The following is a 12,331-nucleotide window of genomic DNA, read 5'->3' on the forward strand; positions in this document are numbered from 1 at the left end:
GCATGTCTTAGGTATGTAGGAAGAAATGGACTGTGAGGAGAAAGTCCATGCAGGGACAAAAAAGGCAAAGGTGAAGCCCCCAAGTTGCATCGGCAACACTACCTAACGTATAACCCCAATAATGATATTAATTAGAAAGTAGTAATAAATAAAGTTGTTAAAAACATCAAATTATACAGCAGCTTTAAATATCATACTTGATGTTGGAAGAAGTCAAAGGGATGTATAATTAATCTGGGTAAGTTTGTTAAAAGACAATAATTATCCTTTAATTATGATACTGGTAACAATAAGAACCAGGAGAAAGTTCACATTTATAGTTACACAATAAAAGAAAAAGACAAAATCATGCAAGCACTTTAATAAGCAAAGAATGGCACTGGGAGATAACTTCTATAGCAAAGGGAATCAAGAACGTGAGACATTTCATTTAATATTTGCAATTTTCTTTTAAATTCCCTCCCTTATGCTGTTTGCTATTTCAGAGTGTCAGAGGGTTACAGGTTGGTCAATGTGAATGCAGAGAAAGCATTCCACAGTTTAAACTTTACACTAGAAAGGTGTGAAATGAATAGAAAGAAAACAAAAAAAAGAAAAACAGGAAAAGGAAGCAGTAAATTTAATGGACACTCACCACAAACTTTAATGTTACAATACTCTTTTTGGGGGATGGGATCCTGAGTGAAGCACCATGGCCGGGGACTGTTGTCAGGATTTCGACAGTAATTGTCATCAAGGCCTTTATCAGGATACCTGTGAAGAATAAGATGACATCAGTGCAAACATAAACTAAAAAAGAAAGAAAGAAAGAAAGAAAGAAAGAAAGAAAGAAAGAAAGAAAGAAAGAAAGTACTACAATAGTCAAATTTAAATTATACTGGTTTATAATACACTGTGTGTAGACTCTTTGACCAACACATTTCATCAGACAAATTGTACTTCTTAGAGAAATAAAAAAAAAACACAGATGAGAAAAATAAAAAATTTTGGAGTGTGTTAAGTAAATGTCCATGCAACTAGCAAGTTATATGAAGAACGTCAAGGCCAAAAATATTGTACATTATATTTACTATACTGAAATATTACCACAGTTTCATGTTTTAAATATTTCCTATTTTTATAATGAACATATTAGCAAGGCATTGGAATTTAAGCCACAAGGTTTTGTTGGCCTAATCTTTGCATGCCTCCGTTTAAATAGTGCACTTATTATAATACACTATAACAGAAGAAACTTCTTAATACTTTAGAAAAAGATTGAGTAGTCATTCATTCCTTCAAAGATCCACAACTGTCAAATGGCGAGAAGTAATAATGAGTTTTCTTATTGTAAGCAGTGGATGATAACTTAGAAAACTGACAGTATTAACAAATGAGCCATCATGTCTCTCAAAGAACAATTTGTGGCACAAATGTATATGATGTTCACCATTCTGTACATGGAGGTTGAATTTGTTGTTTCCTTTGGCTGTGGCTCTATAAGTTAACAGCATTTTCCAAGTTGGAGCCTGTCTAGGCAGCCTTTGGACAAAGGCAGGAACAGGACACCAGTTCACTTCAGACTATAAGTGATTGTTTTGCCAAAGGTGCAATGTGTAATGCCATTGTTTGTATTGGTCACAAGTAACGGCTGCTTAAGATACTTCCAAACGTCACAAATCTACTAACCGTTTTGGGTAAAATAAGTCATTATGTGGTTTAATCAAGTCCCAGCGCTGGCACTCCTTCCCTGACTCAGTGTGGTCCACGTGTCCTCTGTAGTTTTCTCCATTGCATGTCATGCACTCAACTTAAAGAAAAAGTAAAAACAAATCATCAGCAACCTAACAATAAGACAAAATGTTGACTGGAAACATTTCTACCTAACATTTAACAGAATTTGCTTGTAGCTATTTAGGGTTTAACTAAAATTGTATGATTCATTTAATGACATCAGCAAATTATCTTTGGCATTGTAAAACTGATTTCAGATGGAAACATTAATGGTGTATATTGCTCATGGGCACAAATTATTGAAGAACTGATGTGTTTTAGCAACAAACAAAGAATACGGAAATTATAAACAGCATATGCTGTATTATATGCTCAGCTGTAAGTACTGCAGGAAAACTATGATGGAAATATTGCAAGTACTGTACTTTTAAAGTCTGGACAACAATTTTTATGTAAGTCGGATGTATTAATGTTCATTTAGGTGAAAAAATCCTAAATATCAGTTTCCATTCAAAACATTACAATATGTATTTATTGTAAGGAATACACAATGTGTCCAGTTGATGGTTTGACATTAAACATTCTGATCGATTTCATATACAGTATCAAATATAAAGGAACTATCATACAAAATTATGAGAAAAAAATAAAATTAATTCAGACTGGTGCTGGTTCATTTGTAAAACTCTATGGGTATTTTATGAAACAAGATGTAAAGTGCAGAATTCTTTAAAACTTGTATATATTAATTGGGGTCAATACTTTAATCTTTAAGTAAAGCTAAAAAAAAAAAAAAAATACAGTGAAACAGTATCTGTTATTTTAAGACAACTGGGTACTCCATGAAATTATAACTCTTAATGTATATAAATAAATTTTTAATGGTATATGTACACACACATACAAATATATTAACAAAAACACAGCCTGAATGTTTTATTGTTTATAATCAGTTATCACCACCAACCATTTGCTAAATCCTATCCCCCGAAAAACAGTACTTTAGAGGGAAAAAATATATCAGGGGCAATGAAACAACCTATACTGCACTGGGCACCAGTCTTTTGCAGGGCACACTCTAATAACTAAACTAACATCACTAGAATGTAGAGGTAAAAAAAAATATATATATATATTCCACTTATGGAAAGTAACATTCATATTCTCTTAATCAAATTACCTTCAGAGCACTGAGGAATCCCACAAGACTGATGCCGAACATCAGGATCAGTAGTAAAACACCAAGGTCCTGAAGTCTCATTGTCGGGATTTCTGCAGTAGTTCTCCTGCAGGTCCTTATTTCGGTAGCTCGAAGGCAAAAAGCTAATTTTAAAATGACAATCAATACAGGTTTATAAGCATGCACAACATTCAGGAAGCACAATTATTTTTGCTTTAAATGCACATATGCACAATCACCAACAAATATTTTACTTTACTGTGCAATTAGAGATCTACTTTTTGTAGCTTTGTTTCCATTTATGCAAGAATTGAACACTGTAGGAGCAAGAACACAACCCTGGTGATCCCCAGAATCAACTGGGAAAAAATGCAGAGGTTCTGCCTCCACTCTGCAGAGCACTCACAGTACCAGTGTACAGGATATCCAGCAACTTCAGGGTGGACGCCACAACGTCGGAGATTGTCACACAGATCAGCTCGAACATTTTATGAAAATCGACAAATACCCATAAGAAACTCTGCCGATATTTGCATTTGCACTCCATGAGAATACTCAGTGCCAGGATGCAGTTGATGATAGACTTCTTAGGCCTAAAACCAGACTGCTTCGGTTGCTGGTAGGTGAGCAAGTGATCATGGGTCCTATTGAGGATGGCACTAGCAAGGACCTCACCCAGAAACCGAAAGCAGTGTTATCCCCCTGTAGTTGCCTCAATCCAGTCAATCACCCTTCCCGGGTAGAAACAATAAAACCCATTTTCCAATCAGTTGGGATGATGCATATGAAAAGAGACATTATGATTTTATAAAACTTTAATTTCCTTTGCTTTTTGCAGCTGAAGTCACATTTTATAAAAAAGAAATGCACTAGTAAATTCTCTAAAAACATTTTGCAAATACGATGCAACACCATATAATTATTTAATAAATAATATATAAAACGAATGTCTTGAATAGACACATGAGTAAATAATGCATAATTTCAAATGGTTTAAAACTAGAAACTTTATTACCTAACATTCTGAAAGGTCAGTAGTTTGTGATAGGGTCCACATTGGGCCAGTTTCAAACAGTCAGTTATCCAAACACCAATGAGAGTGAAAACTCAAAAGAAAAATCCAGAAAGGTCGCAAACACAAGGAGTGCCTACAAAATCCACACGGATGATATCTGCATGCAGAATTCAAAACAACAACACCAGATCAAAGAAGAACCAATGTTAACAACTGCACAACTATTGTGCCCACTAATTGCTTGTTGTTGACCCTCTAAAAATGTAAAAAATTATTTAAAAACTTTTGCATAAAATATAAATTTTTCTATGAGTGTATAACATATGACCACAGGCTAAATCTGTCTCAAATAAAACTGTACTGCACAAGCAGGGGAAAAGCCGTGCACAAAATTACGTATTCATCAACCACAAGTCAGAATGGACACATGAGCATCCTCTCATTGCAGTCTCCTAACTTCCCAGAGCAGAAATGTGAGACCAAACAATGATGAGATCATCAATAAAAATTAAAAAAAAAAAAAATAATAACGGCTATCTTTTCATAGTTTTTTTGCTATGTAATTCAATGTGCAGTGCTTTTAGAATCTAACTATTTGAATGTATGCTTAGGGTGGCATGGTGGCGCAGTGGTAGCGCTGCTGCCTCACTTCCAGGTCCTCCCTGCGTGGAGTTTGCATGTTCTCCCCGTGTCTGTGTGGGTTTCCTCCGGGTGCTCCGGTTTCCTCCCACAGTCCAAAGACATGCAGGTTAGGTGCATTGGCGATTCTAAATTGTCCCTAGTGTTTGCTTGGTGTGTAGGTGTGTGTGTGCCCTGCAGTGGGCTGGCACCCTGCCTGGGATTTGTTCCTGCCTTGTGCCCTGTGCTGTCTGGGATTGGCTCCAGCAGACCCCCGTGACCCTGTGTTAGGATATAGCGGGATGGATGGATGAATGCTTAAGCTAAATACATGCTGTACATGTAATGCAAGTATCCTACTACAGTGTTGTGGAGTTCAAGTGAACAGAACATGCAGCACAACTCCTGGTCCAGGCTTTGGTCTGGTCATGTCTGGACTACTGCACCTCTCTACTAGCTGGAGTGCTGGCAGGTGTCACCAAGCCACTGCAGAGGATTCAAAATGCAGCTGCATGTGTGGTGTCCCATGAGCCGAGGTGGGCCCTTGTCACCCTTCTTTTCAGATCACTACATTGGTTTCCTGTAGTGACACGTGTTAAGCCAACCAGTTCCTTACAGAGTAGTCAGCAGGTCAGCACCTATATAAATGGAGACAGCTGCTCTTTCTCGACCAATCAAGTCTGGTAATAACCGGCATTTGGTGGTGCCACCTCTGCTTGGCATCAAATCTCAATCCAGACTTTTTTCATGTACAGCTCCTGGCTTAACTTCCATTCAATTCATTGCATTTAAGATGGACTTGAAGACTCTCTTGTTTGGGGAAGTTCTATCTAATTAGCTGTTAGGTCTTTGTAAAATAGGAATTGTAACTCGCTTGTTTTTTGTGTCAAGCAGTGCACTTGTGGTGATCAATTTTGTACCCTTGTCCTCAAACAACTGTTCCCAAACAGTTTCCTGGACTTATTTTTACTTAAGCAAATAAATATAAATGTAAATGAATACTGTGCGCATGCTCCTATCAGCTCTATTGTCAAAGAAAGTCACCACAGTGATGCTTAGTTTTATATGGAAAAAATAAGTCACATGAGGTAATATTTTAAAACTTCTCTTTAATTGGACTCTCTTTCACCTGACAATTTAACCTGACTGTGTATTTGCAAAATGTTTTTTTTTTTAAGAACATTTAGTGGTGCAGTTCTTTTGTATAAAATGTGACTTCAGCTGCAAACGGCTACCAGGGAAATTAACAGTCATAATGTCTCTCCTTTTATGCATTTACAAAAGAGTGATCAGATACCAACTCAAAGCAAAACCACACGAGCTGCAATAGCTTTTCATTTGCACACATAATGCTTAGCTTAGTCTAGACCACCCAAACTTCTCTCTTTACAAAGCTAGGTATAATTCAATTAAGAAATGGATAAATAACAGATTGAACTTGGTCTTGTGTGGTGGTAAAGATACACAATTTTAGCAAAAGCACACGTCCTTGCATATGTTCTTCTTCATTATTTACAGTATTATTATAAAGAGTTATTTCTTTACCTCCCCTATTTGTGTAAAAACGTCTTAGTGCTATCTGCACAGTGATTTATGGACCTGTTCCAACCCATTAGGAATATAACTGCTAATAGAACTGCTAACGCTTACACAACAATTTTGGTATTTAAGTTAAATCAGACATCTAAATCATAGAAATGTAATCAAATTTGCAAATGTACAGTTTAGCATTATTAATATGGTGCTTGTCAGGATGTGTTACAAATTAAGAGTGACAGATTTTGTGTACAAAAAAAAATCATATGCCTAATAATACTTTCCATACAAGGACATAATTTCAGCACAAAGAGCGCTAAACTAGGTGAATTAAGTGTCCAGCAAGACTATCCTAAAAATGCTAAAACTGCAAAAAGCATGGTTAAAAAAATGCCAATCTGCTAAAAACTGATCATAAGAAATATACTTTTAAATTTTACCTATATTAAAAGTGGAAGCACAGAGCTTTACAGCCCCCATCTTCACAAAAACTCAACATCTGTGTTCCACCAGGGGAGGCACACACTATTATGAACATACGTTTCCAATAGCTTTAAAAGCGCAACACTGAAAGGTTTATAAAGAAGAGAGGACTAGGTAAGTGATTTGTGTTCTCTACACAAGAAGCAGAGTCTCGCTCAGCTAAATAAATATAATCTTGTAGTCCATGGAGACCGTGCAAACAGATCAGCTTCTTCTTACTTAAAATATTCCATAACTCATCTGCAATAGCAATTCATTTTAAAATACAGTGCAGCTAAGTGAGATATTTTTATAAAAATCAAGATATTTTACAAATGAAGACAGGATGCACCCACCCACTAGACTCAAACGTCTTCTTAGAAAGTGCAAGTCAGACATTTTTTAAATTTACTTAAAAAGGTGCTTGATACACCAGCATTGCTGAGTCAGAGCTCACAAGATATGGGTTCAACTCCCAGCAGTCTGTGTAGAATTTGCATAGGATTTCTCAAGGTATTCCAGTTTATTATTATATCTTTAAAATGCACAAATTAGGTAAACTGGTTACTTAACCTGGCACACTGTGTGGGCTTCGTATCCAATGCTGTCAGGTATGGTCCTGGCTGCCAAGAATACTAAACAGTGATGAGGTGGGTTCAATAAATGAATGGATGGATTGGTCAAATGTGGTGTTCTGGATTATCTGTCCATCTATTGAATCCAAATCAGAAGGGACTGGTGAAGCCTACTGTTATCATCAATCAGCCCTGGTTAAAGAACTGGTAAAAACTGGGGTGGTTTTCTTGAAATACATACTAGATGAAAAATGAATGTAGACCCCAGCATTACATAGTAAAGGTGCATGCTGCATTTTTAGATCTGCAATTGCAAACATGTTAATCACATCTGATTCCTATTGGCCTTCTAAATTATTTTCTAACTACACCAACACAAAGAACTGCACATCTATTATCCTTTCAAGGAACAAATAAAAAACACCCCCTAAACACACTTAAAATAATCCACAATCATCCAGACTATGTCTCAGCAAATTTGATACAAATACATGGCATGAGCATTTCACTTTAAAATGTTAAGGTATGCAGACTGGGGGAGTTGGAGGGGGGGCATTGAAAAAGGAAAAGTATAAATACAATTACATCAGAAGTGTTTCCAATAGCAACAATATTATTAATGCACCGTGTTTTATCTGCAGTCATTAATACACTGCAGAGTGGACAATTGCTTTGCTGGTAAAGATCTATAAAAGCATGGAAACCTAGCGAGACTGATCCAGCCCTTCCTTTGGAAACTTTTTGCTCTTGAAAGAATTCACTTCTTCTAATCGTCTTTTGAATGGCCAGAGCATATCAGTTTTGGCTTGCATATAATGTATTGTATATGGTAGTGATGTAATTTCACTAAAGATCTATGTTTACTACAAACCTTCCAACAGACAAGGTGGAGACTGTAGTTAACTACAGATAACACTCTATTAAAAATAACAGGCAAGTTGTTAACAAATTCATCTGTTTTATGAATACAGAAGGGGGTTGTGAGGGAAAATGAAGTAATCTTGTGCCAAACTGTTTTTTTTTGTTTCAAATTCTTAATGTTAAATACAGAAGAAGAAAATGGATGGTTTACAATATACAAATGTTGACATGTAAGCCCTTAAATTCCTTATTGATTCTGGTTTTGGGGAAAAAAAAAAAAAAAAAAAAAGAGACACTACAACCTTTAAATACAAGAATATTGATTGTACGTTGTGACTGAAAGCTGTAAAATTTTAAAATGCTCAGTTTGATGGATAGAATAATACAAATATTAGTACTACTAACAGACCTTAATCTGACACCCAATATGCCTATAATCAAAGTAAATCATTCCCTAAACAATGACGCAAAAATAATCACATACTGTATCTTCTAACTGCATCTAAATATTTTCAAACCAATCATTGGAAGTGGTTGTGTGTGTAGGTGATCTTTTACAACACGGGTGTCAAACTCCAAGCAGTTTCACTCCAACCAGTTCCTTAATGAGAAGCCAATTCTGGCTGTTAATTAAACCTGTTGTTTAATTCCACAGTTTGCTACTGCTCTCATTCTGCCACAGCAGACATTACCCAAACTGTTGATTTTCTGTTTCTTATTATTGACCTAAGAGATCAACCATACCAAGACCATCACCTTTCTTTATGTTCAGATAATGTGGTTAGCTGGTCACCTGTTTGTTTGTTTTGTGTCACAATATTGTTTGGCTGCTAATTAAGGAAAATGAAAGAACTAAGGGGTCTGAGCAGAGTTAAATGAAACTAAGGCAAAAGTTAATTATTAAGAAGGTGGTTAGAATGAAAACCTGCAACCACTGCGGCCCTCCAGGACCGGAGTGCGACACCCCTGATTTACAATATTAAAACTTAAGCTGCTCTTCAGCGTGCATAAATTGTAAATACCTTTTGTCACACATGTGCGCATAGGAGGCAGTCAAAGGGCTTAACTGAGGGTAATATGTCAGCTCCAGGGTTGATAAAGTGCACTAACCTCTCTTTTCCCTTTTCTACCAATTAAACCAGCACCATCTTCAGCCCTCAGGTCCAGACCGTACCCTCCTACTGACCTCACTTCCACTAACCCCAGCACAGCCCGCACCTTTTTCCCCTCCTCAGTGTATGTTAGGCCTCAATGTTTTTTGATCACTCGGTTACTATTTTTTGTGCCTTACAATATACAGGCTGGATCCCCAAACCTTTATATTTTCTCTTGTCCTTCTGTTACACTTTCAAATGTATTAATCAGTGAGTACAACTTAATTTATTCTAGATACCCTTTTTAGGGTGAAAAGTGCTATCTGCTACAACATGACGTTTCAATAATGTACATCCTACTGTAAAACAATGCTTAAATTCTTCACACTTCATGTAAGGATAAAGAAAAACTCATTTGGACATACTGTAAATAAATGGGAAGTCTTATATTAATGACAGCTTCTGCCATAAACATAACACAACACATAAAAATTGTGAAGTTTCAATTAAATGAAAACGTGACTTGTAACAAAAACAATAATAGTAGTAGTACTGTCACATACACAGTGTAAAGTGAAATTCTTAAATAATTTATATGACACATTTTGTCATCGTCATTCCGACACAACCAATAGAGCAGGCAAGTTTATATTAAGGTAAAAATATTCAAACGTGAAATCAAGCAGATATTAAAAAAAGGAGAAAAATGTCACTTAAGAGAACAGTTCATAGAATGGAACATACAGTAACCTTATTGCTTTTTTACACTCCAAATTGATTACACTCCAGATTATAAATCTCCAAACATTTTTTTGGACAGAGATCTTGCGTATGTATTGGAATAGCAGAAGAAGATATATGTGCATGAAGCTGTAATTCATGTTTTTCCTCTTTCAACAGAACTAAACTCATTTGCATCTTGATAGAATAGCAGAAAAATATGAAAAGGCACTTCACACCTAGTTTATCCTTTTTTTAAACTATACAATAAGTATTAATTAAATAATAACATAACCGAGGTATACGTGACATTAATTTTCAGGATGACACCTACTGGCTTTAATATCTGATTAGGAATTTGTCATTAATAAAACTTTGTCCATGCATTTTTAAGCTTGTGTGGACTTCTCAGTCTAGACTTTTTCTATTGCTTTAGAGATCATTATCACTTACATTCTGATGTTGTGCCCAAAAAAAACCTCAGAGCTGAAACCTATGTGCTAATAAACCCCAAATGTTGTAATGTTTACTTTTCACCCATCACCCCCACAGGTTTCCCATTTACGCTACGCTGCCCATAGCATTACCAAGCGCCGACATGCAACAGTATGTTTATGTAGCCGTTAATTTCCCCAGGAGACCTGACCTTACTGAAGTGTTATACCCAAAGAAAGTTTGAGTGCAAGGAGTGAGGAGACATGATTTAAAGACATGCTGAAGAACAAACCACCACATTTTTACCTACTAGGGTAGATTACAATTTTTGTTAAAAACAAGAGTAGAGCTGTAGATAAATCTGTCAGGAAATGGGAGTATACTACCATGGGCTTTTAGTATTTAAAATCAGTGAGTTTTGTATAATAAAAAAAGAATACACCCTATAAAATCCACCGATTCAAAATCCACTTAAAATGCAAATAAATAAACTTATTCATAAGGGAACAAAAATGGTATCTATACATTATAAAAAGCTTAACTCATATCAGAAAGTAACAAGTGAAGGAGTTAAGACAAAGTTCAAAATAGTAGGCATCATCATGAGGTAAGGTTCTTATTATCTAGGATCTGAAAAATAATCGCTCTAGTAAACCTGCATAAAACTACAAGCTGCACCATCTGCTGCAAACACTCATTGGATACATCAGAACAACTTGCTCATCTCACAAACAGGTTCTCAGAAGGAGAATCAAGAGCATGTGCCAACTTTGAAGAAATAATTTGAATCCATTCTAAAATTTACATATTTAAAAACTGATGAATTCTTGAATAAACCTGTCAGTTTACAAAGTCAGTGTTTATCTATTGACAAAATAATAATGGAAGTTTCCTTTAGGCATTTTCCACCTTTAAACAAGGCAGTGTGGTGTAGTGGTTAAAGTTTTGGACTTCAAACCCTGAGGTTGTGGGTTCAAATCCTACTATTGATACTGTGTGATCGTGAACAAGTCAGTTGAGCTGCCTGTGCTCTAATTGGAAAACCAAAAGAAATGTAACCAATTGTATCATAAATGTTGTAAGTCACCTTGGCTAAAGGTGTCATCCAAATTACAAAGGATTGGTGTGACCTCTATTGTGACCACCACTTTCTGACCAAAAAAAGAAAACTCATACGGTGCGTGTTTGTTATAAATAATAATAATAATAATAATAAAAAAAAAGAACTGACTTTGTGTATATTTATATTGTCTTCAATATACATGCAAATACATGCACATAATTTGTTCATGCAGCAGGTCAGTGCCCTCACTTCCAATGTTTTAGAGCCCATCTTTTTATTTCCTCTCTACCTAAAATTCCCAAATGCATTCATTGCACAGGCATGTGATAAGCTGTTCCGACACCGAGCACTTTGTGTCCACCATGGGTGTGTCAAACTCCTGGATGTATGCCTCCAAAGATTTATGAAAAGGAAGGACACAAAGCCGGCCACAAGTTAAATTTCCCATAAACAGCAAGTCTAAAATTCAGCTCAAGAAATGTCTCCAACTTTTCTTCACAAAAAGGTTCCAGAGACTTCTCCAATAAAGAAGGTTCACAGTAAAGAACAGAGATCTTTCAGGCCCTTCCAGAAATGTATAAAAGACTATTTTGAAATATGTTGATCAGCATTGCCACAGAGACTTTACAACTCCAAATAAGCCTCCCACACATGAGAATTTCTATTCCCTTTGTGACGGAGTGCTTTGCTTTGTCAGACACCTCCTACAGGTCACAATATACACACATGGACCACACGCTCTGTAATTGTACAAAATGGTGCATATCAGGACATCATTCTTTATCTTAATCAACCTGTTCTCCTCCTATAATGCACCGGTAGCTAAATTCCATCATAGACAACTAATTTCAAAATAACACAGGACATTTGCCTATACAGATTTGAAGTTTCGCATTTATGTGTAAATCTCATTACAGATCTGAATGCTACAAAACATATCTGAAAAAAATACAAGTAATCAAACTTTCATCCATTTATTCATCTTTCTAATGTCATAAAACTTACTTATCCCATTCATGAGGAGCCAGAGCTCAAGGAAGGAAACAGCCCTAGATGGAA

At 36.0% G+C, this 12,331-nt stretch overlaps 1 protein-coding gene across 2 annotated transcripts in view; it reads right to left on the bottom strand.

Moving 5' to 3' along the window:
- Positions 1-12,331, bottom strand: part of LOC114661724 (hepatocyte growth factor) — an 81,161-nt gene that overhangs the window by 37,940 nt on the left and 30,890 nt on the right. For both annotated transcript variants that reach the window (XR_007933672.1, XM_028814895.2), the window contains exons 5-7: positions 2,894-3,036; positions 1,669-1,789; positions 635-753 (exon numbers count right to left, since the gene is read on the bottom strand). Coding sequence is in view for 1 of the 2 variants with exons in the window: in XM_028814895.2 (XP_028670728.1) it covers positions 635-753; positions 1,669-1,789; positions 2,894-3,036 (383 nt within the window). In the remaining variant the exon portion in view is untranslated. The remainder of the gene's footprint in view (positions 1-634; positions 754-1,668; positions 1,790-2,893; positions 3,037-12,331) is intronic.

The sequence above is a fragment of the Erpetoichthys calabaricus genome, chromosome 1 (assembly GCF_900747795.2).
Source record: "Erpetoichthys calabaricus chromosome 1, fErpCal1.3, whole genome shotgun sequence".
NCBI classification, from domain to species: Eukaryota; Metazoa; Chordata; class Cladistia; order Polypteriformes; family Polypteridae; genus Erpetoichthys; species Erpetoichthys calabaricus.